This window comes from Theropithecus gelada, chromosome 12 (assembly GCF_003255815.1).
Source record: "Theropithecus gelada isolate Dixy chromosome 12, Tgel_1.0, whole genome shotgun sequence".
Taxonomy (NCBI): Eukaryota; Metazoa; Chordata; class Mammalia; order Primates; family Cercopithecidae; genus Theropithecus; species Theropithecus gelada.
In genome coordinates this window covers 3,285,380-3,305,911 of record NC_037680.1, presented here as the reverse complement: position 1 = coordinate 3,305,911, position 20,532 = coordinate 3,285,380, and the positions used below count along the sequence as shown (strand labels likewise).

The 20,532-nt window shown below is 40.1% G+C and overlaps 1 protein-coding gene across 1 annotated transcript in view; it reads right to left on the bottom strand.

Annotated features, from left to right (window-relative positions):
• Positions 1-718: 718 nt before the first annotated feature.
• The window catches only part of IWS1 (IWS1, SUPT6H interacting protein), a 47,133-nt gene continuing 27,319 nt past the window's right edge, over positions 719-20,532 (bottom strand). The window contains exons 6-14 of the mRNA XM_025404563.1: positions 17,832-17,929; positions 15,722-15,872; positions 14,604-14,686; positions 13,005-13,134; positions 11,667-11,784; positions 9,211-9,322; positions 8,558-8,614; positions 5,935-6,046; positions 719-1,082 (exon numbers count right to left, since the gene is read on the bottom strand). Of these exons, the coding sequence (XP_025260348.1) occupies positions 951-1,082; positions 5,935-6,046; positions 8,558-8,614; positions 9,211-9,322; positions 11,667-11,784; positions 13,005-13,134; positions 14,604-14,686; positions 15,722-15,872; positions 17,832-17,929 (993 nt within the window). The 3' untranslated portion in view covers positions 719-950. The remainder of the gene's footprint in view (positions 1,083-5,934; positions 6,047-8,557; positions 8,615-9,210; positions 9,323-11,666; positions 11,785-13,004; positions 13,135-14,603; positions 14,687-15,721; positions 15,873-17,831; positions 17,930-20,532) is intronic.

Genomic DNA, 20,532 nt, shown 5'->3' with positions numbered 1-20,532 from the left:
CCACAATACTGCCCTCACTTCAGATGCAAGCCACAAGTGGGGTACCCAGGCTACTGTCACTTCTGACCAGCTACAAATTTGGGGTTCCCATAAACCTCTCAGGTTTAAGAACTTGCTAAAATGACTGACAGAACTCAGGAAAGCACTATGCTTCCCTAGAAAACACTATGATTAGTTTTACTATAGAAGATATGAATTAGGAGGGCCAATCAAATGAAGGGATACATCGGGGAAGGTCTGGGAGGGAAGGCAGAGCTTCTGTGCCCCTGTCCCCAGAGAGGGGAATCCTTTCCCTCCCAGCACACCAATGCCTTCACCAACCAAGAAGCTTCATTGAGCTGTGGGGTCCAGAGCTCTTCATCAGGTGGCACGTGCCTGTGGTCCCAGCTACTTGGGAGGCTGAGGTGGGAGGATCACCTAAGCCCAGGGGTTCGAGGCTGCCAGCCTCCATCCTAAAACCCACCACACAGTCACCTCATTAGCATAACAGAGACACTCTATCACTCAGGAAACCACAAAGGTTTTAGACATTCCTTGCCAGCAACCAGGGGCAAAGGCCAGATAAATTCCTCATTATACCACGATCAGGCAGGATTGAACCTCTAAAGGTCACAAACCCCTGTAATATCGTAAGGTTTGTTCCCACACAATGAGAAACAATCTTTGCCCCTATTAAGAATGCATCCTCTAAGAAATGAAGAGACAGCCCCCCGAAATGAGAATGAAATTTTATTGTGTAAAGTTTATAGAAGTATGACTAGTATTCCTCTGTACAAAGTACACAACAAACAGTTTTAAATATAACTGAGAGAAATGCGAGTCCTATGACAACATTTGATACACACGGAACCATTGACAGACACACTAAAAATGTTTTAAAATATCTTCTTTCTCCAAAGAGTCCATTGCGCATTTCTCAGAGTAGAGACGGGGACATATTCCAGGCAAGGTCACAATGGCATTTTGTTGCCCTCAATGCTGATTTTCACTGCGTGGGCAGATCTGCTTTTTTTCCTGATATCTGTGAACTTTCTCATCTGTTTATCCAGTCGACTGATACCCTTCTTGGAGGTCGCCTGAAACTAAGAGTAAGGGAAAAATTAAAGAGCAAACTACTGAAATACATAAGTCTAGTTTTGTCTTTCATCTTCTTTTAACTGAAAGTTAGCAACCAGAAGAGCTCCTAGCTCTAGAATAACCAGAATGTGTGTTATGACCTCAAGAACAGAGCCTACAGACTGTTCTAATAGTATAAGAAGAAACGCATATTAAACTCTCTCAACGAAGAATAATTCTGTTGTCTGTGCTTTATTTTTAATTTTGCTGCAGTCCACGGAGGTCTCCTAGATGGGAGAAAGGGGGGGAAACTGAAACTATGATTCTCCGTATTCCATCATGTACATTACATTTGAACTGCATGCTTCTCCCTTTCGAAGACCAAATGTGGAGCTAACCACTTGACATACACTTTCAAACAGTGCTGGCATAGAAAAGAATGACCTAAAACAAAGTCAAGTCAGCTGAGAAAAAGCCTTAAGCATAATAAATGAGGTTAGATGATTAGTAAAGTGAACCCCTAAGTGCGGGAGCTCTTGAGTTTTTAGACTTGGGGTGAATCCCTGCTCTGATGCAGTGACTTCTGTGACCCTGGGCAAAGCACACCCATGGTAGGTCCTCTTTCCAGAACTGCTGAGAGAAGGAAATGAGATAGTGATGTCAGATCCAAGCACAGAGGCTGAGCACATATAGTCAGTGTACAAAATAGTAGGAGCTATTACTATTTTACTACTTCACAAGCAACTAGATTTACATTAAGTATACTTGACACAAAAAGAATATTAAGTCTTTACCCACTTGCCCTTTATGTTTAAAGGTTTGGTTTGGGGGCTATTTTATATTGAAAATACTGTCTTGCAAAGATGTGGTCTCCAAGAAACTGCCATCTTTTAGAAATGCTAGAAAGGTTTGCCGACTCTGTTGTAAAACAATTTAGATGTTTAAGAATGGTGAGTGCTTAAAAAGAGATGGGTTGGCCGGGCGCGGTGGCTCAAGCCTGTAATCCCAGCACTTTGGGAGGCCGAGACAAGCGGATCACGAGGTCAGGAGATCGAGACCATCCTGGCTAACACGGTGAAACCCCGTCTCTACTAAAAAATACAAAAAAACTAGCCGGGCAAGGTGGCGGGCGCCTGTAGTCCCAGCTACTCGGGAGGCTGAGGCAGGAGAATGGCGTAAACCCAGGAGGTGGAGCTTGCAGTGAGCTGAGATCCGGCCACTGCACTCCAGCCTGGGCGACAGAGCGAGACTCTGTCTCAAAAAAAAAAAAAAAAAAAAGAGATGGGTTTTTCTAATTCTTCTCCCCATACGTTTACTACTGAATCACCTCTGAAACTCAATTCAAAAGAATGCTAAAATAAAGTGGGGCCTGGGAGACACTCTGGGTTCAATACCAGCCTGGTGAGCTTCTTTTCTGTCCGGTAGCCTTCCAAATCTTATCCTAACTCTGGACCCAGCCTCAACCCCAACATGAAGCCAGCTGAGCACTAGGCAAGGAACTCGAAGTCATTCTTGATGAAGAGCCATGTTGACCTATCTTTCTAGGAATATCTCAATTCAAATATTACTCTGTATCAGTCTCAATACTTGGTATTAGTACTCTGAGTAAGCATAAAAAGTGTCAGATGAGAAAGAGCTATGCCACCATCGCACTATCTCCCAGATCTCCTGGACAGTCCCATATATCTGACTTCCTTTCAGAGGATGTGCCGTGATCTTAGTACTTGTACTCGGTCAACATCGGAAGCTTTACCTGCTCAAATCTCTGCCAACTACACAATTCCCAGCAGCTCCACACACTAATTGGACTCCCCTTCGCCTACTCCCAGGACCCTCACTAACTGTCTAAGCCCTGATGGATCCGTCTAGCCTCAGCAATCAGGACACACCCGGACCAGTGGGTTACAAAATACATGACTGGTAGTTGCAGATGCCTAGTTACCCCAAGTTTGAAAAGACAGACCATAGTACCTCACACACCGAGTTCAATGATCTCCCTCCAGATTCATCAAGGGAACACTACACTTCCTTAGAAAGTCAGAGTGTGTGCTACACTGCTTCACCAGAACAAGACCAAAAGCAGCTTCAATTATGGCACAATTGTGTGACGACACAATGCGAAATCACTCAAGAATGCTTACTCAAATGGATTTTTACCATGGTAAATAAAAAACCCAACAAGGTATAAAAGAATATGATCACAATGTCTCTTGGGAAAAACAAAAACAAAAAAAAACCCAGTAATATTGTCTATGCATACATATAAAAAAAAAAAGACATAATCTAAAATGTTAACGTTAAGTTGAAGTGGTATTACACATGGCACTAATTTAGTCTGTTTTCTGTATTTTTAAAAGTTCATGAAAAAATAGCCATTGCTTTTGTCATTTTACTGTTATTTAAAAGTATTCCATGGAGTAAATGAACATATAAAAAATACAATGTAGCACAGGTTACTACATTATTTAGGAGTAAAAAATCAGAAACCATAAAGGAATGAATAAACACATTATATTCATGGCCAGGCGTGGTGGCTCCCGCCCGTAAGGCCAGAGGATCGCTTGAGACCAGCTTGAACAAGATGGTGAGACCATCTCTACAAAGAAATAAAATACGTAATAAAAAAAAAGCAAATTATAATTTGGTCATTTTCTGTGGGTGTGTACGTGTGTGTGTGTGTGTATTTTTTTTTTCTTTCTAGAGACAGGGTCTCATTCTGTTGCCCAGGCTGGAGTGCAATGGCAGGATTCTAGCTCACTGCAGCCTCAAACTCCTGGGCTCAAGTGATTCTCCCACCTCACCCTCCCAAGAAGCTAGGACTACAGGTGCATGCCACCATGCCTGGCTAATTTTTTAATTTTTTGGTAGAGATGGAGTCTTGTTATGTTGTCCAGGCTGATATTTAGTATAATTTTAATTAATGTCATCAGTAGAAAAAAAGACAACAAATATGTCAAACTGCTTTTGAATGCTAGGACCGTGAATAATTTTTCTCTTAGTACCTAAAAATTTTCTATAATTATAAAAACTAAGTTCAAGGCATATCTGGAAATACATTTAAAACCTCAAATTGTTGGCCAAGCATGGTGGCTCACGCCTTAATCCCAGCACTTTGGGAGGCCGAGGCAGGCAGATCACTAGGTCAGGAGATTGAGACCATCCTGGCTAACACAGTGAAACCCCATCTCTACCAAAAATACAAAAAATTAGCTGGGCGTGGTGGCGGGCCAGCTGCTTGGGAGGCTGAGGCAGAAGAATGGTGTGAACCCAGGAGGTGGAGCTTGCAGTGAGCAGAGATCGCGCCACTGCACTCCAGCCTGGGCGACAGAGCAAGACTCGTCTCGAAAAAGGACAGAAGGGCAAAAAAGAAATGGGTGCAGGGGACATGGAGAGGTGGTCAGGGACATGGATATGGGCACAAGTAAGAAAGAAGAAAAGGAAAGAGAGGAGGAAGTTCTTGGCACAGAACTAGTCCTTCTCTACCCTTGATTTATACTCAAGAAATAAGAAAGTACATTTTGTTTTGATAGTCACTTAACAGCAACATGAACTGGCAGGTAGGAGAGTGGAGTCAGTGGAAACAGCTGCCAAAGCAGGGGTCATGGAGAAGCACAAAAGGCAGGCAACACACAGACTGTATGTACTCCACAACAAAGGTGCCACTATTAATCTCAAAGCACAGCGGATCAGTGAGTCGGGCTTATGAACGTTCCAAAGTCTTTTTCATTTCTGACCACATTGTGAGTATGGGTTAATCAAATTCATCTCCTAAATATTTAGTGTAAGGCTTTATGCAAGGAGTCCTCAAATGCATGTTGCTGAGCCACTGACAGCAGGAAAACAAGCTACTTCCCACCGAGAAGCCGCTAACCAGTTTACAGCCTGTAACACATATCACTGTAATTCTGGGTCCTAACAAAAACCTTTTTCATAAAAATGGGTACCAGTCAGGAAGACCCAAATGCATATTAGGGAAGTAATTATCTATTAGTCTCTAGGATACTGATAAAGAAAGGGGCTTCCATGTCAAAATTTCTAAATATTCAAGAGGCCTTGCATAGCCCAAGGTGCCTGTTACGGTCATTATTTCGAAACTAAAAGCAGACGCGGCCTCTTCTGATTCAGAAAGCACACACACACACACGTTTCACTCTGACTGCTGACAATTCAAGCCCATGCACAGTACATGCTTCCTTGGGAATACCTCTCGTGTACACACTCTGGCAGGGCCAGGCCTACAGGGGCATCCTGTTGCCTTCAATGCTGAACTTGACAGCACGATGCACTTTGCTGAGTCGTTTCTGTTCTGCAAATCGCCTCTTATGCTTTTCCAATCGGCTTAGGCCCTTTTTAAGAATACCAGGCTAGAAGCAGTAGTTTGATTGGAGAATAAAAAGAGATTACGGAGAAACACTGAAGATCTACTGAGCAGTATTTACAGTGATAACAGAGTAAGCGTCTACCCTAATTATTGCCAACGGAATTGCTTAAACTGTCTAAGAGAAAGGGAGAGGTAGGTCTGCTGAAGCATGTAAGCTCTGTTTCTCATGGTTATTAAAAAAAAAAATTCACTGTATCAGAATACACCAGGTTTCAATTTCAAGCCTCACTTGAAGGGATTAATAAAAACAAACTTCTCTACCTGATAATGTTGCATTAGGTCTGAGGAAAAGTTCATCAGCAATAAACTTTAATCCTGGGTAAGACTTTTCCTTTCTCTATTGCTCAGTTTGTGGTTTGGCTAGATAAGCGACCAGAAAACAGTCCTCTCTGAATCAGACAAGCCTTAAGAGCTACAAGGGTTATTAACGCATGAAGTAAAGAGTAAAATAGTAATCTGCAGGTGAGATCCACCTTGCCGATCCTCCACTTGCTTACCCTGGATGACTCCATTTCCACATTCCATTTGGGCCTGACCACATAGTCCTTGTTTGAGGGCATTGGGACCCTTGCCCGGGCACAGAATCCAGGATCTCCAGGTCTAAGAGCCCTGAAAAAGGGAAGAGGAAGAGCATGTTGCTTATGTGGCCAACCACACTGGGGCACACAGGCCATTTCACACTACTGTTTCTACATCCACCCATTCAGCTGCAATGTTCCAAACCGCTCTGCTCCCCACCTCAGGTCACCCCATCCACCCTCCTGCCGCCTCTCAGCTAGCCTGTCACCACACACACTCCAGTGTGCATTCCTTGCTTCTCTTCCAAAGCCAACTTGCTCTGCATCTCCATGAATCATTTTCTCCTCTCCTCAGCTTCAGATATACTCATGCCCCTCTGCCTTCCAAGGCTAGTCCCACCAGCATGAATCCCCTTTTCTCTTGTCTAGTGGAGTCACTCATGAGTTCACTTGTGAGATGAGGAACTGTGAAGAACTGAGTCGTCAAATGACCCCCCAAAACTCTCAGTATGCCCATAAAGTAGTTTTTCAATATACAACTCCTACAGTAATTTTTAATGTTTATTTTTGTAAAAATCTTTTGAAGATAATTACAGATTCAAATGAAGTTGTAAGAAATGATACAGAGAGAGATCCAATGTCTCTCCCAATAGTAACAACTTGCAAATCTACAGTATAGTATCACAACCAGGATACTGATGTTGATACAGTACACAGATCTCATTTACACTTCCCCAGTTTCACTTGCACTCATTTATGTGTATGTATTTAGTTCTATGCAAATCCGTGGGCAACCATGCTAGACTAAAATAAGATTACTAACCTTCCAAAGTAAAGCCTATCTATAGATGCCTGGGCATTCAAACCATTCAGCCTTTAGGTAACTAGTAAAGAGCGGATCTATGTGTGTCTATTGGGGATGGGGAGAGAAGGGTAAAAAATTCTCAATTGTTTCTATTCTCTTGTACAGTTTACCCCATTTTTAACCTTAGACTTTTTTTTTGAGACAGAGTCTCGCTCTGGTGCCCAGGCTAGAGTGCAGTGGCATGATCTCAGCTCATGCAAGCTCCGCCTCCCAGGTTTGTGCCATTCTCCTGCCTCAGCCTCCCAAGTAGCTGGGACTACAGGTGCCTGCCACCACGCCCAGCTAATTTTTTGTATTTTTAGTACAGATGGGGTTTCTCCATGTTAGCCAGGATGGTCTCGATCTCCTGACCTCCTGATCCGCCTGCCTCAGCCTCCCAAAGTGTTGGGATTATAGGCGTGAGCCACCGTGCCCAGCCAACCTTAAACTTTTATAACCTTCATATACGTATGAACAGGTTAATTGGCTTGCCAAGAAAATTCCCTGTAACTCTTACTTTCCTTCTGAAGCACGGCCTCATCATCAACTTCCTTCTTAAACAAACTTGCTTCCTCTGGCTCATCCCCTATTCTCCTCTTGCAATCTGGATGCTGCCTGACTACCAACTCACCCGCACAAAGCCTTCTGCAGCACCTGCCACTGGCCCATGCTTTTGCCATTGCCACCTCCAGCTCAGCCTCATTCCCCTCCAGGCTCTGCTCCAACACATAGGACCACAGCTGCTCATTCACCTTCACTGGCTACTCTGCCTGGCTATGCCCCCTTTCAAAATGGTTTAGTTCATTTCTTACTCTATACTTTCTTGACTGAACAATCTTTTCTATGGAGAGAACCATCAAATCTAGGTCTCTAGCCCAAACATCTCTTTACAAGTTCTAGACCCATAATATTTATAGGACTATCTCATTAGGCATCTCACATTTAATATGCTCAAAAGAGAACTTGCCCGTTTCCTCAAATCCACTTCTCCCTCCATTTTGGTGAAAGGTAATGAACACTGTCTCAGCACTTAGGTTAAAATTTTGGCTGAAGTCTTTAACTCTAGCCATCTTCTCTCCCACTAAGTCACCAACATATGACAGCTTTGCCTCTGCAATATCTTCTCACCCCTCTGTTCCCCCACTACCACCTCTGTTTAGCTGTACCACTGCCTCAGTCCCACTGCCCTCCAACCCATCCTACACGATGCCATTGGCATCAGCATCCTAAATCAAATCAAACCAGATGGCTTCACATCCAGTCTCAACAACTTCGTGGGGAATCACAAGGCATGCAAAAATTCCTCATCTTGATTCAAAGCCCTTCACTGGTCTATTATTTCCAATCTTATCTTCTCCCACCTCAGGCCCCAAACTACTGTCCAACCCCTTCAGTCTACTTGCCATTCCAAACACAGACCTGGCACACTTACCCCATGGCTTTACCAAAGACCTCCCTTTGCCTATCATCCTTGTTTTGAGAGCATAGACTATTTTTAATTTGTTTTTAAATTCTCAGATCACAACAAGGAATCTAGCACTTAGCAAGCAGCAAAAAAATCTTTGAATGAAGTGTTTTCTCAATTTTCCTTACATCCCCAGAGTACCCAATACAATGCTTTGTAGATACTAAACGTTAAAATGAAAGTCACCTCCAGTGAATGAGAACATAACATCATTTCATTTACTACTTTTCTTAAAGCAGCAAACGGAAATTCTCTACATAGTCTAGGAAGAAAACTTAACATTAAAACCTTACTTCTCCTCTCCTGTCAGCACCTTTTCCAGGTCTCTTCTGGGTGTCTGACCACCAGTGCTGGAAAAAAAGTAAACAAGGAGATACCAGGAATATTAGAACCTAATAACTCAGAAAAAGAGCAAACTAAAATATCAAACTTAGACCATAACTATTAATAGCTCTTTTACGATGGATCAGGGAAAATAACTCCTAATCTTTAAAAAGTACTACTCATTTTAGTATTCATCTGCATAACAGGTTTCCTTGTGGGTGAGCCGTAATTGCCATATTTGTAACTAATGACCCTGTCCTCCTAGATGCAACTGTATGTCCACTATATTGATACAAACCAAACCTATAACATTTTTTATTCTAGGAACTCAGAAATGCAACCCAGAAAGTTGTTTTCTGCAAGTGGCTGGAACACAAGCAATCAGTATCGTGAAAGAGGCTCTGTTCCAACAAACTGACCCAGAAAGGTCTGGTTAGGAGGACGGGACCCTGACTACACACTATCACATTTAAACTAAAAGGATATTGTGAATTATGTAGATATATCAAGCTGAGAGGAAAGGAAATTCTATCATCTTGCAGGTTTCCTAATGATCTTACTTAAAACTGAGTTACTACAACAATAACATGTATTCCACTTACTCATACCTGTTCCCTCATACCTGTTCATTCTTCGTCGTTGAGGCATCTGTTCTAGATCTCTCTGCTCCCTTTCTTCTCTTGTCATTCCTTTGTAGTTGGAGGTAAGACCAAATATAGGCCTAGACCACTCATCTGTAGTAAGAAAAAAATCAATTATTTTGCCCATAAAATTGCATTTCCTCTACCATTTTTTTCAAATAATTGCACCCTAGTGTGAGGGGATATTCTAGACATTTAGAATACTCTTTCCTTGAAGAGCCATTATTTCAGAAGAATTTATAGGATAAACAAAGCAAAATGCCAGTATCGTGACTAACTCTGGCTGATTCAGAAAATTTAATGTAAAAGATCACCACAGAGATTTAAAGAAAGTAACATGTGACACACTTTGATAGTCAACAATTAGCTGGATTGACATTTCATAAAAGACATTTATTTAAAATTTTTATTTATTTTAAAAGGTAAACTAATTTCTAAGTTTACTGGAAATACAAAGTCTTGAAATTCTGCTTTCTTATCCTAACCCAAAACAAGCTCCCTCACCACTACCTTACAAAACGGTCTATATCTGTAAAAACTACAGTTTAACAGTATGGATGGAGACTCTGTACTTCATTAAGTCTAATATAGCTGCTACAATGACCATGAAAGAAAGTACATGCCACTGTTCAGTCAGTCAAAGTCCAGGAGCCAACTGATGCCTTTGTTCTGAGACATAATGTAGCTTACCGCTACATTTAATACACCATACAAATGAGAAAGGACCTTTATAGACCGAACATGGCTGCTGTCACACAAAGAAGGAAGCAGGGGTTCTCAGGGGGTCTAAAGTCTTTTACAATCGCCCCACTGACCCCACTTATGGATTCAGAATCGCTGCTGGAGTAAGTCATGGACACCAGGAGGGATATTCTGCTTTTCTCAGTCTGGGGCAAAAAAAGAAAGTCGCAAACCCACTGCATAAAAGCACCAAAAGTTTATCACTTAATAGGCAGTAAACTGCAGACTACTAACAAGATCAAAGACAGCAGTATATATCTGTTTTATAGAAGAAATTTACATTTCTCTAAAAGCTTTTGACAAACTTAGCAATTCAAAAGAAAAATAATTATTATATTCAAATGTAGTAGTTACTTTTTCAATCTAGCCTTGAAGTTCTTAAAATTCCTTTTCAACATGGAACATAGGAAGAGTTAAGAAGGATAACAAAAATGAACACGGGTTTCATTCTTAAAACTGAATAATTTCACAAACAATATGCTTGATCACATAAATTTTGGTTTAGACTTCTCTGGCATCATTAAATAAGAACGTGCAAAAAGGTTCTGGAGACCAATGTGCAAGCAACAACAACAACGGGGACTGTTTCTTGAGTACTTACTATGTGCCAGGCACCATGCTTCAGACACAACCTCTCATTTAATCTTTAAAGTCACCCAGAAGAAAACACATAATTATCTCAATTTTACAGAGCACAAATCACTCGCTAAGGAAACGCAGTAAGGTAGGTGGTGGATTCATGATCTGAATCCAGGTAATATCAACACCACAGCCTGCAATCTAACCCCTCTCTCTCCATGCTCTCGACCCATGACTAGAAAACGCATACTTTTTACTTGCGATTTTTTTTTTTTTTTTTTGGAGACTGAGTCTCACTCTTGTTGCCCAGGCTGGAGTGCAGTGGCGCGATCTCGGCTCAGTGCAAGCTCCACCTCCTGGGTTCCAGTGATTCTCCTGCCTCAGCCTCCCAAGTAGCTGGGACTACAGGTGCGTGCCACCTCGCCCGGCTAATTTTTTTTTTTTTTTTTTTTTTGAGACGGAGTCTCGCTCTGTCACCCAGGCTGGAGTGCAGTGGCCGGATCTCAGCTCACTGCAAGCTCCGCCTCCCGGGTTCACGCCATTCTCCTGCCTCAGCCTCCCGAGTAGCTGGGACTACAGGCGCCTGCCACCTCGCCCAGCTAAGTTTTTGTATTTTTAGTAGAGACGGGGTTTCACTGTGTTAGCCAGGATGGTCTCGATCTCCTGACCTCGTGATCCGCCCGTCTCGGCCTCCCAAAGTGCTGGGATTACAGGCTTGAGCCACCGCGCCCGGCCGCCCGGCTAATTTTTTGTATTTTTAGTAGAGACAGGGTTTCACCGTGTTAGCCAGGATGGTCTCGATCTCCTGACCTTGTGATCCGCCCGCCTTAGCCTCCAAAGTGCTGGGATTACAGGCATTAAGCCACTGCACCCAGCCTTACTTGCTATTTTTAATAATGAATAGTATACTTAATTATACTGAGAAGGTTTGTTTTGTTTGGTTTTTTTAAAGTCTAAAAGAAAAGGCTGGTACCTGTACGAAGCTATTCAAAACTTTCGATTCCACTTTACTGACTCATTCAAAACAAATACTAGTAAAAATACAGCTTTTATATATACGCATCTCTCTCTTATCTACAGACATAAACACAGCAAACGAAAAGGAAAATGTACATACTGATTAATTTCCCTGCCATGTCCTTGTTGGACCTTGATTCCTTGGGGTGTTTATAGAGATACATCACTGCTCGTCCAATCCCACTATGCTTCAGGGTCTCCTGGCTCACACTAGGCAGCTGGGGAACATAAACACATACACACACATTAATCACTCAGAAGCTGGGGGTCTTGCTAATCTATACTAGAGACCTGGCGCCTTCACAATAGTACAAATAAAAAATTCCATTTTCAGGATCTACAGAAATAGAGCACAAAGATAACTTTGTGTCCACATCAAAAGTTCAGAGTTCAGGCCGGGCACGGTGGCTCACGCTTGTAATCCCAGCACTTTGGGAGGCTGAGGCGGGTGGATCACCTGAGGTCAGGAGTTCAAGACCAGCCTGGCCAACATGTGGTGAAACCCCATCTCTACTAAAAATACAAAAAGTGGCCGGGTGTGGTGGTGGCTGCCTGTAATCCCAGCTACTCGGGAGGCTGAGGCAGGACAATCGCTTGAACCCAGGAGGCGGAGGTTGCGGTGAGCCGAGATCGTGCCACTGTACTCCAGCCTGGGAACCAGAAGCAAAACTCCGTCTCAAAAACAAAACAAAACAAAACAAAAACAAACAAAAACAACAACAACAAAAAAGGTTGAGAGTTCAGTATTACAGCTGAGTTGAAGTAAAACCTAACAATGTGAGAAACTATGAACTAAGCATACTTAGAGGTTAGCAGTTTAATACAGGAGCCAGCACAGGCCTCAGAATCCAACAGACCTAAGACTGAACCCAAACACAGCCACCTTCTAGCTATGTAACCTTGACAAGTCATTTAACTTCTCTGAATCTAATTCCCTCATCTGTAAAATGGAAATAGTACACCTACCTTGTCAGTTTACTGTGAGGAAGAAACGAACCAATACATATATAAAGCACCTGGCACAGTGCGTGGCATAGGAGGCTCCTTGGGAATTGCTTCAGAAGTTAAATAGCTTACCCAAGGTGTCACAACTACGTAAGGTGGCCCAGCTCAAGATTCAAATGCAGGTTCCTATGACTCTGAATTTGGTGTTCATTCTACGTCACGTCTCCCCAGAACTTGCCCACTACTGTGCTACTCTTCTCAGACACATCACAGCTGCTCTAAGATCTTTTCCCTTCAATGCAATAGTTACATGAAGTTTTATAAGGTCTTCCCTTTCACGCTCATTTTACTAGATATGTTCCTTTTTTCCAACCCCTCTTCGGGCAGGCTGTAGCAGAGAGAACATATACAAACACTGTAAACTACACAGGTTATGACCACACAGACCACAACAGATACTTAATGAAGAACAGTCAGATGATCTGTCTCTAACCTCTTGCAGGATCTTCAGCAGCTCCTCCCGGATCTTGAGTGCGGGCAAGCTCCTGTCTGGCAGGGGTGAGAGCCACTCTTTGATGGCAGACATCACACCGCTGTCAATGAATGTTTCTTTAAGGTCCTGCCTGCGGTAATAAGAAGAATCTTTAAAACTTCCGTGAACCTTGGTTCTACTGTATCTTCTGACTTTTCTTACATAGTTAGTGATGTTTCTAAAAACTGCTTTAAAAAAGTTATTCATATAAATTTGGTATTTACTGAACACCATTCTGGTTTCAAAAGCAGTGTGACATTTAGTTCTTATCTTCCAGAAACGCATATACCTGACAAAAAATGATTTGCTGAAAACAAAACAAACTCAAGTTACGCAAGATAAATTAATGCTGATATGAATGGTACAGACAGTAAGAACAATTAACTCCAATCATTTCAACTAAAAAAAAAATAATGTTCAATCTATTGAAATAGTGATTATTGAAAAATTGTACATGGTGGTGAACCCAGAATTGCTATTCTCTGCAGGACACCAATGAGACCAGCACTCTGCTGGCAGGACAAAAAACAAACAAACAAACAAAAAACACCCTCAATAAAATAATACTTAAATTCCATTTCATGTACTAGAATCAGTTATGTTAATAGAAAACAAGACATTATATACATAAAACCCGCCACAGAGAGTTTTCCCTGTTAGAACACAGGGAGAAATTTTCTAGTTACAGACGCTCTAGGCCATGCTGGTGGTGGCTCACTGATGCACCAATACATTTCCTCAGTCATCAAAAGTAGGCTACGGCTTAGTTCAAAGGGAAAGCAAGGTTGCTCAGAAATATGAGCAAATCGGGGCCTGGCGTGGTGGCTCACACCTGTAATCCTATTCCAGTACTTTGACTTTCGGGTGTAGAGACGGGAAGATCGCCTGAGCCCAGGAGTTCGAGACCAGCCTGGGCAACACAGCAAGATCCTGTCTCTAAAAAAAAAAAAAAAAAAAAAAGCAAATCAACGAAAAAAGTTAGAAACAAGGATCTACTCAAAAAGGGCATCATTACTTCAGAAGGACCAATAATTGTGACCCATTAGAGTCATACAAGCCTTGGACAATGCAGCCTTCAGGTAGGGTCTTCCAAGATTTACTGTTTTCCATCACACGGAGAAAACAAATGTAATTTTACTAGACCAAAAACTGTCTATAAAGAACAAAATTAGGGGCCAGGTGCAATGGCTCATGTCTGTAATTCCAGCACTTTGGGAGGATGAGGTGGGAGGATTACTTAAGCCCAGTGAGTTCAAGACAAGCCTGGGCAACATAGCAAGATCCTGTCTCTACCAAAAAACAAAAACAAAAACACACAAAATTAGTAGTTTCCAAGTTTTTCTTTCATTAGTATCAATTTTTTATGTGTTCTGTTTGCACCAGGCATCAAGGTTTAATAAAAGTTTATGAAGAAATATAATTTAGGAAATTTTATTCATTATCTTTCTGTGAACTGATAGAAGGCTATCATTATTTAGTATTCCTAGAACACCAGTACATCATTTGAATTATCATTCCATGAAAAGGAAAAAGACATTTTAAAGAAAACAAAACACTTACTTCTTAAGGTGCATAACTACAGTAGGCAGTAAAGTTAATTTTTTCAGTGCCGGCTTTTTTTGATTGTTCAACTGTCTGTCTTCCTATTCAGAAAAAAAACAAAGATTTTTTTTTAAAACAGTACTCATTGTTAATATTGAATTCACTGTAATTCTGAACCTTAAAATAAAGTAACAGTTTTTCAAAGAAACAATTTTTCCTACAAGAAAGAGTAACTTAAGAATGGATCTTTTGCAGAGCACCAAGCTCTGTATCTATGTCAGTCAAACCCACAAAACTATTTAACAACTACAAGTTGAGAGAAACCATTTTAAGTTAGAATATTAGCATGACTGTCAAGTTTTCAGAGTTCATTAAAGGTACAAATTACAACTGGGAAATTTTGGTTTATGATACTAGGGACAATTTTCCAGGTGTGAGGTTGTATGATATTGGAATATACTATATCAAAGAAGAGTTTCAGTATTTACTTGGGCAGTTTTTTCTATTTTTTTTAATTATGAAAAATTTCAAAGTCTACAAATACAGAATGTAGAATAATATGCCTGTTGCATACATTTCAACAATTAAATACACACGGCTAGTCTTCTTTTAGCTACTTTCCTCCATTCTTGAATTGTTTTGAAAGAAATGCTAGACACAGATCATTGAATCCACTGCTGAACTCTCAGTGTCTCCAAAAGATCTGAACTTGTTTTTTAAACATACTACTGGGCCAATTTTTATAAGTTGAGCAGATTTTTACAATGCAATGGAAGAAGCCATGTCTTGATCAGGAGCAAGAGAACAACACATGAATTTGTAACACCTTTAATATATGAAGAAACTAAACTTTGTGGTGAACTAGCCAAATCTGAGAATAAAACCATGCCCCATGAAACTAGCAAAGCCATTCACCTAAAACGTTTCATTTTACTGAATATTTCATCTTTTCACTTTTTCTAAACACGTGACTAAAAAATTAAAATATTTCCATGATTAAAATTTAGAACAGTAAATGCTTTATTACAAAAAGCAAAGCATCTTAACTGTCATTTAAGGGTTAAGCATCAAAAAAAGGGCATCCAATAAACTCAGTGGGAGGAAAAGAAGGTGAACCTAGAAGCAACACAACTCACCTCAGCAGCTTCGTTCATCTTGACGATCATGGCGCTCACGACGTCGTCTGCGTCACTAATAAAGGTGCCACCATCGCGGTTCCGCCTGCGCTTGCCACTCATGCTCTTTTTTCGCTGCAACATCATCTCAAAATCCGACAGAAAGTCCATACTAAATCAGTAAACAAAAGCAAGTGAAATACAAGTTGTCTTTTAAATACACATTTACTTTCACCACAATTAATAACACCAAATTTCTTAATTCTAACTCAATGAAGTGCTACCTTCTTTTAAAAGTGCAAGTACAGTCATGCGCCGCATAACGATGTTTCGGTCAATGACGAACTGCGAATACGACGGTGGCCATCCAGTAAGCTAAGGTTAACTTTTTATTGAAGAAAAAAAATATTTTTTGTAAATTTAGTGTAGCCTAAGTGTACAGTGTTTATAAAGCCTATAGTAGTGTACAGTAATGTCCCAGGCCTTCACATTCACTCACCACTCACCTAGACCAAATTCCAGTCCTGCTTTCATTCATAGCAAGTACCTTAAACAGGTGTACCATATTTTATCTCACACACACACACACACACACACACACACTAAAGAGTTGGGGTGTTGCTCTGTCACCCAGGCTGGAGTGCAGTGGCACAATCCTAGTTTACCGTAGCCTCAAACGCCTGGGCTCATCCTTCTACCTTAGCCTCCTGAATAGTTGAGACTACAGGCCCATACCACCATGCCTGGTTAATTTTTTAAATGTTTTGTAGAGACAGGGACTCACTATGTGTCACCCAGGTTTGTCTTGAACTCCTGACCTCAAGTGATCCTCCTGCCTCAGCCTCCCAAAATGTTGAGATTACAGGCATAAGCCACCACGCCCAACTATACTGTATTTTAACTGTACCTTTTCTATGTTTAGATACACAAATACCATCGTGTTACCACTGCCTACAGCATTCAGTACAGTAACATGCTGCACAGGTTTGTACCCTAGGAGCAATAGGCTTTACCATACAGCCGAGGTGGGTAGTAGGCAATACCATGTAGGTTTGTATAATACTATGATGTTCATACAACAGCAAAATCACCTAATGTCACATTTTTCAGAATATATCCTGTTAAGCGACGCATGACTGTACTTACAACTTGCTATTAAAAGAACAGTTGATCCTAGACTTTATGTTCAATTCCTGTACTACCCTGTCATATATATACACATGTAAATCACTAATAGCCCGGAACTTCTCATGCAGTATATCCACACTTGCATCTATCGGTTTGAGAAAGTACATTTTAAGTTCCAACTGAGGGGACTCATTCAGCTTTAGTGGCACTGCCCTTTCTTGGACTAGGAAGGTGTTCATTATCTGAATGCTGTTGTCTTATACATCATGAGCAGAAAAAATGAAAAATAAGCTGCCGCTTTTCAGTGATAAGAAGTATAACTCTCAAAACATAATGAGAGATACACATGGAAATCTATAGGCTTGCTAAGCACCTCAAACCTTTATGGCTTTCTTCAGAATCATTCCACTTAAAAAAGAGGAAGTTAATCTCTGCCACTATCATATCAATTCAATTTCCAGAAGTACTACCAGACTCATTCGGTTTAATTACTGCATGCCGCTAGGAATTCAAAATGAAACTACTTTTTAAAAACATCTTTACAACTGGAAAGAGTAACTAATCCTTCTATTACTGTATAACATCTTTTACGATATCAGATTTTTCTGAACATAGATTCCAACTAGCTCAACAAAAGTAAGTGAAATATGGTCAAGTAATATTTTGTAGTTAAGATGTTAGACTTACTTCCCCTGCCCCATAAAATCAGCTTTTCTCTCAAAAAGGTATTTTTAAAATTAGGTTATTTTTCATAAGAGTTTATTTGGTGAAACATAAATTAAGTGTGGTGCCATATAAATACAACTCCACAAAGAAAGACATCTAAGCACAGGCTAAATGAAAACAAGTAACAACAGCAGGTAATTCACTGACAACACCGTAAATGGAGAAAAACAGGAATAGATCCACTCCTAAACTTAATCGGGAACCAAAATGAAAATTTAATAGTCTCTACCTTGATTTTTTAACTTCTCTTTAACAAATTCCTTAAAAACAAACTTACTGTTTTCCTCTCTTTATGTTATCATCAGAATCTGAATCTTCTGCTTCTTTTACCTGTGTTTCACTTTTTTCTTCTTCCAGATCTTCTTGGTTAAAACCCTAAATGCAAAATTATCACAACCTCCTTACAGATTTTCTTCTGTATTAAGTGTTCTTAGTATTTTGCATTTTTAAATTAATTCATTCACAAAGAACAAAAATTCAATAGATATCAAAAGGTACATAACAAAAGGTCCCTCTCCAGCCACTAGTGTTACTAGGTTTCTTGCGTTTCCTTCCAGAAACAATGTACGTTTATATAAGCACTTCTACACATACTTCGCATCCTCTCTTATTATACAAATGGAAGCATACTATTCAGAGTGGGTACGGATAATGCTCTGCATGTTCCAAATTTAAGAAAAGAATCTAGAGGCCAATGCATGTCAGTATTAAGTCTTGTCATTTTTTTCAAGGCTTTAGACTATTTCACAATATGGCTGTAACTACGATTTGTTCACTTATTTGCCTAGTCACATTTAGTTTTACGTATTTGAAATTGCGAAATACTTGCCAAACTGTATTCCATAGAGGTTATACCAATTATCTCGCCAGCAAGCATGAGGACTCCTGTTCCCCTACGTCCTCACTACTATAGCAGGCTATCAAACATTGATATCCACCAATCTCTGGATGGAAAAACAAATCTCAGGGTAGTTTTATTTGCATTTTCTTACTATGGGGGTAACGTTGGGCATTTTTTCACGTTTACAAAGCCATGTGTCATTCTTTCCCTGTGAACTCTGAATATCCTATGCGCATTTTTTGCTGGACTGTTCATCTTTTTATCACTATGTAAAATCTCTTTGAAAATTAGATATAGCCCTCTACAAGTGACAAGAACTGTACAATCCCCACATTTGTACAGTTTTTGTTTATGCTAATATTTGCCAGGCATAACTTTTCATTTTTATGTAAATGAAATGGCCAGTCTTTTCTTTATGGCGTCTACCTTTTGTGTTACACTTAGAGGCTTTCTCAGTGGTTCACCTAGTATATTGTTTTTCTCACTGAACTGAAACTATAACCAAGTTGATGTTAAGTCTCCAAAATAGGTAAGTATACCTTATTCTTACAATACGGTGCTTAACTAAGTATGAGCTCCATGAAGGCAGTGTCCAAGCAGTCTCTGAAACATTTGTTGAATCAATTCTTCCTTTATATTTTCCTTAGGCTTACTTTCTTATTTCACTATTGTCCTGAATTTGATTCTAAATTCATCTACCTTCACTCTCTATTGCATTGGTTAAAAATAAGTATTGCTTTTTTAACCCAAGAACTATTTAAGCAGGCTTTAAGTTTCTGAGTGGCAAACAGATTGGAAAATATATACAGACACTTGATGGCCGGGCGCGGTGGCTCACGCCTGTAATCCCAGCACTTTGGGAGGCCGAGGCGGGCGGATCACAAGGTCAGGAGATCGAGACCACGGTGAAACCCCGTCTCTACTAAAAATACAAAAAAAAAATTAGCCGGGCGCGGTTGTGGGCGCCTGTAGTCCCAGCTACTCGGGAGGCTGAGGCAGGAGAATGGCGTGAACCCGGGAGGCGGAGCTTGCAGTGAGCCGAGATCGCGCCACTGCACTCCAGCCTGGGCGACAGAGCGAGACTCCGTCTAAAAAAAAAAAAAAAAACAAAACAAAACAAAAAAAAAAACAGACACTTGATATATGACAAAGATGGCACTACAGAATAGTAGGAAAGGATGATCTTTTCAATAAATGGTGCTGGGTCAACTGGATACTCCAGATAAGGAAAAAAATCTTAACTTTTACCTCATATCACATACGAAACCAATTTTAGGTGAATTATACAATTAAATGTGAAAGACTGAATAATCAAGCTTCTAAAAGATAACTTGTATCTTCATGACCTTGGGGACAGGCAAAAATTCTTAGGCACAATTCAGTTTTCACCATAAAGAAAAAGATTGGTAAATTTGATCCTATGTTAAAATTAAGCACTTTTGTTCATCAGAAGACTCCATGTTAAAGGAATGAATTTAAGATATTCTAAAAAAATTTTAAAGTTAAAAATTTTTTTAAAAAAAGACTCCATTAAGAAAGTGAAAAAGAAGTAACAAAATGAAAGGTATTTTTAACATTCGTAACTGCCAAAAATGATTATATCTGGATTATATAGAGACTCGTCCCTGTTTTTTTTGGTCTGCTTCCTCTGTCAGTTACATTTCTCTTAGATTATGGATTTGTCCATTTCTCTTTTCAGTTCTATCAATTTTTGATTTTTATGTGTGCATATATAAAGTCATGTTATTAGGTGCAATTTTAAAATCTTTTTATCGATATAAAGTGACCTCCTTATCTCAAGTACTTTTTTTTTTTTTTTACCTTAATGTCTACCTCCCTCTTTTAAAATATTATAGATACCACACCAGTTTTCTTTTGGTCCATGTTTACATGAAGTCCCTTTTCATGTACCTTTATTTTCAGCTTTACCTTCTGTTTCAGACAAATCTCTTGAAAACAGTATTTGGCTGGTTTTTAAGATCCTGTCTGGCAATTGTTGTCCTTTAACTGGAACATTCAGTATTTACATTTAATTTAATTTCTGATATTATCAAAATTTAAATCTACTGTTTTACCATGTAATACTTTCTACTTTCTAACTGTCCCTTGTCCTATCGTTCTTTTCCTTTCCTGCTCA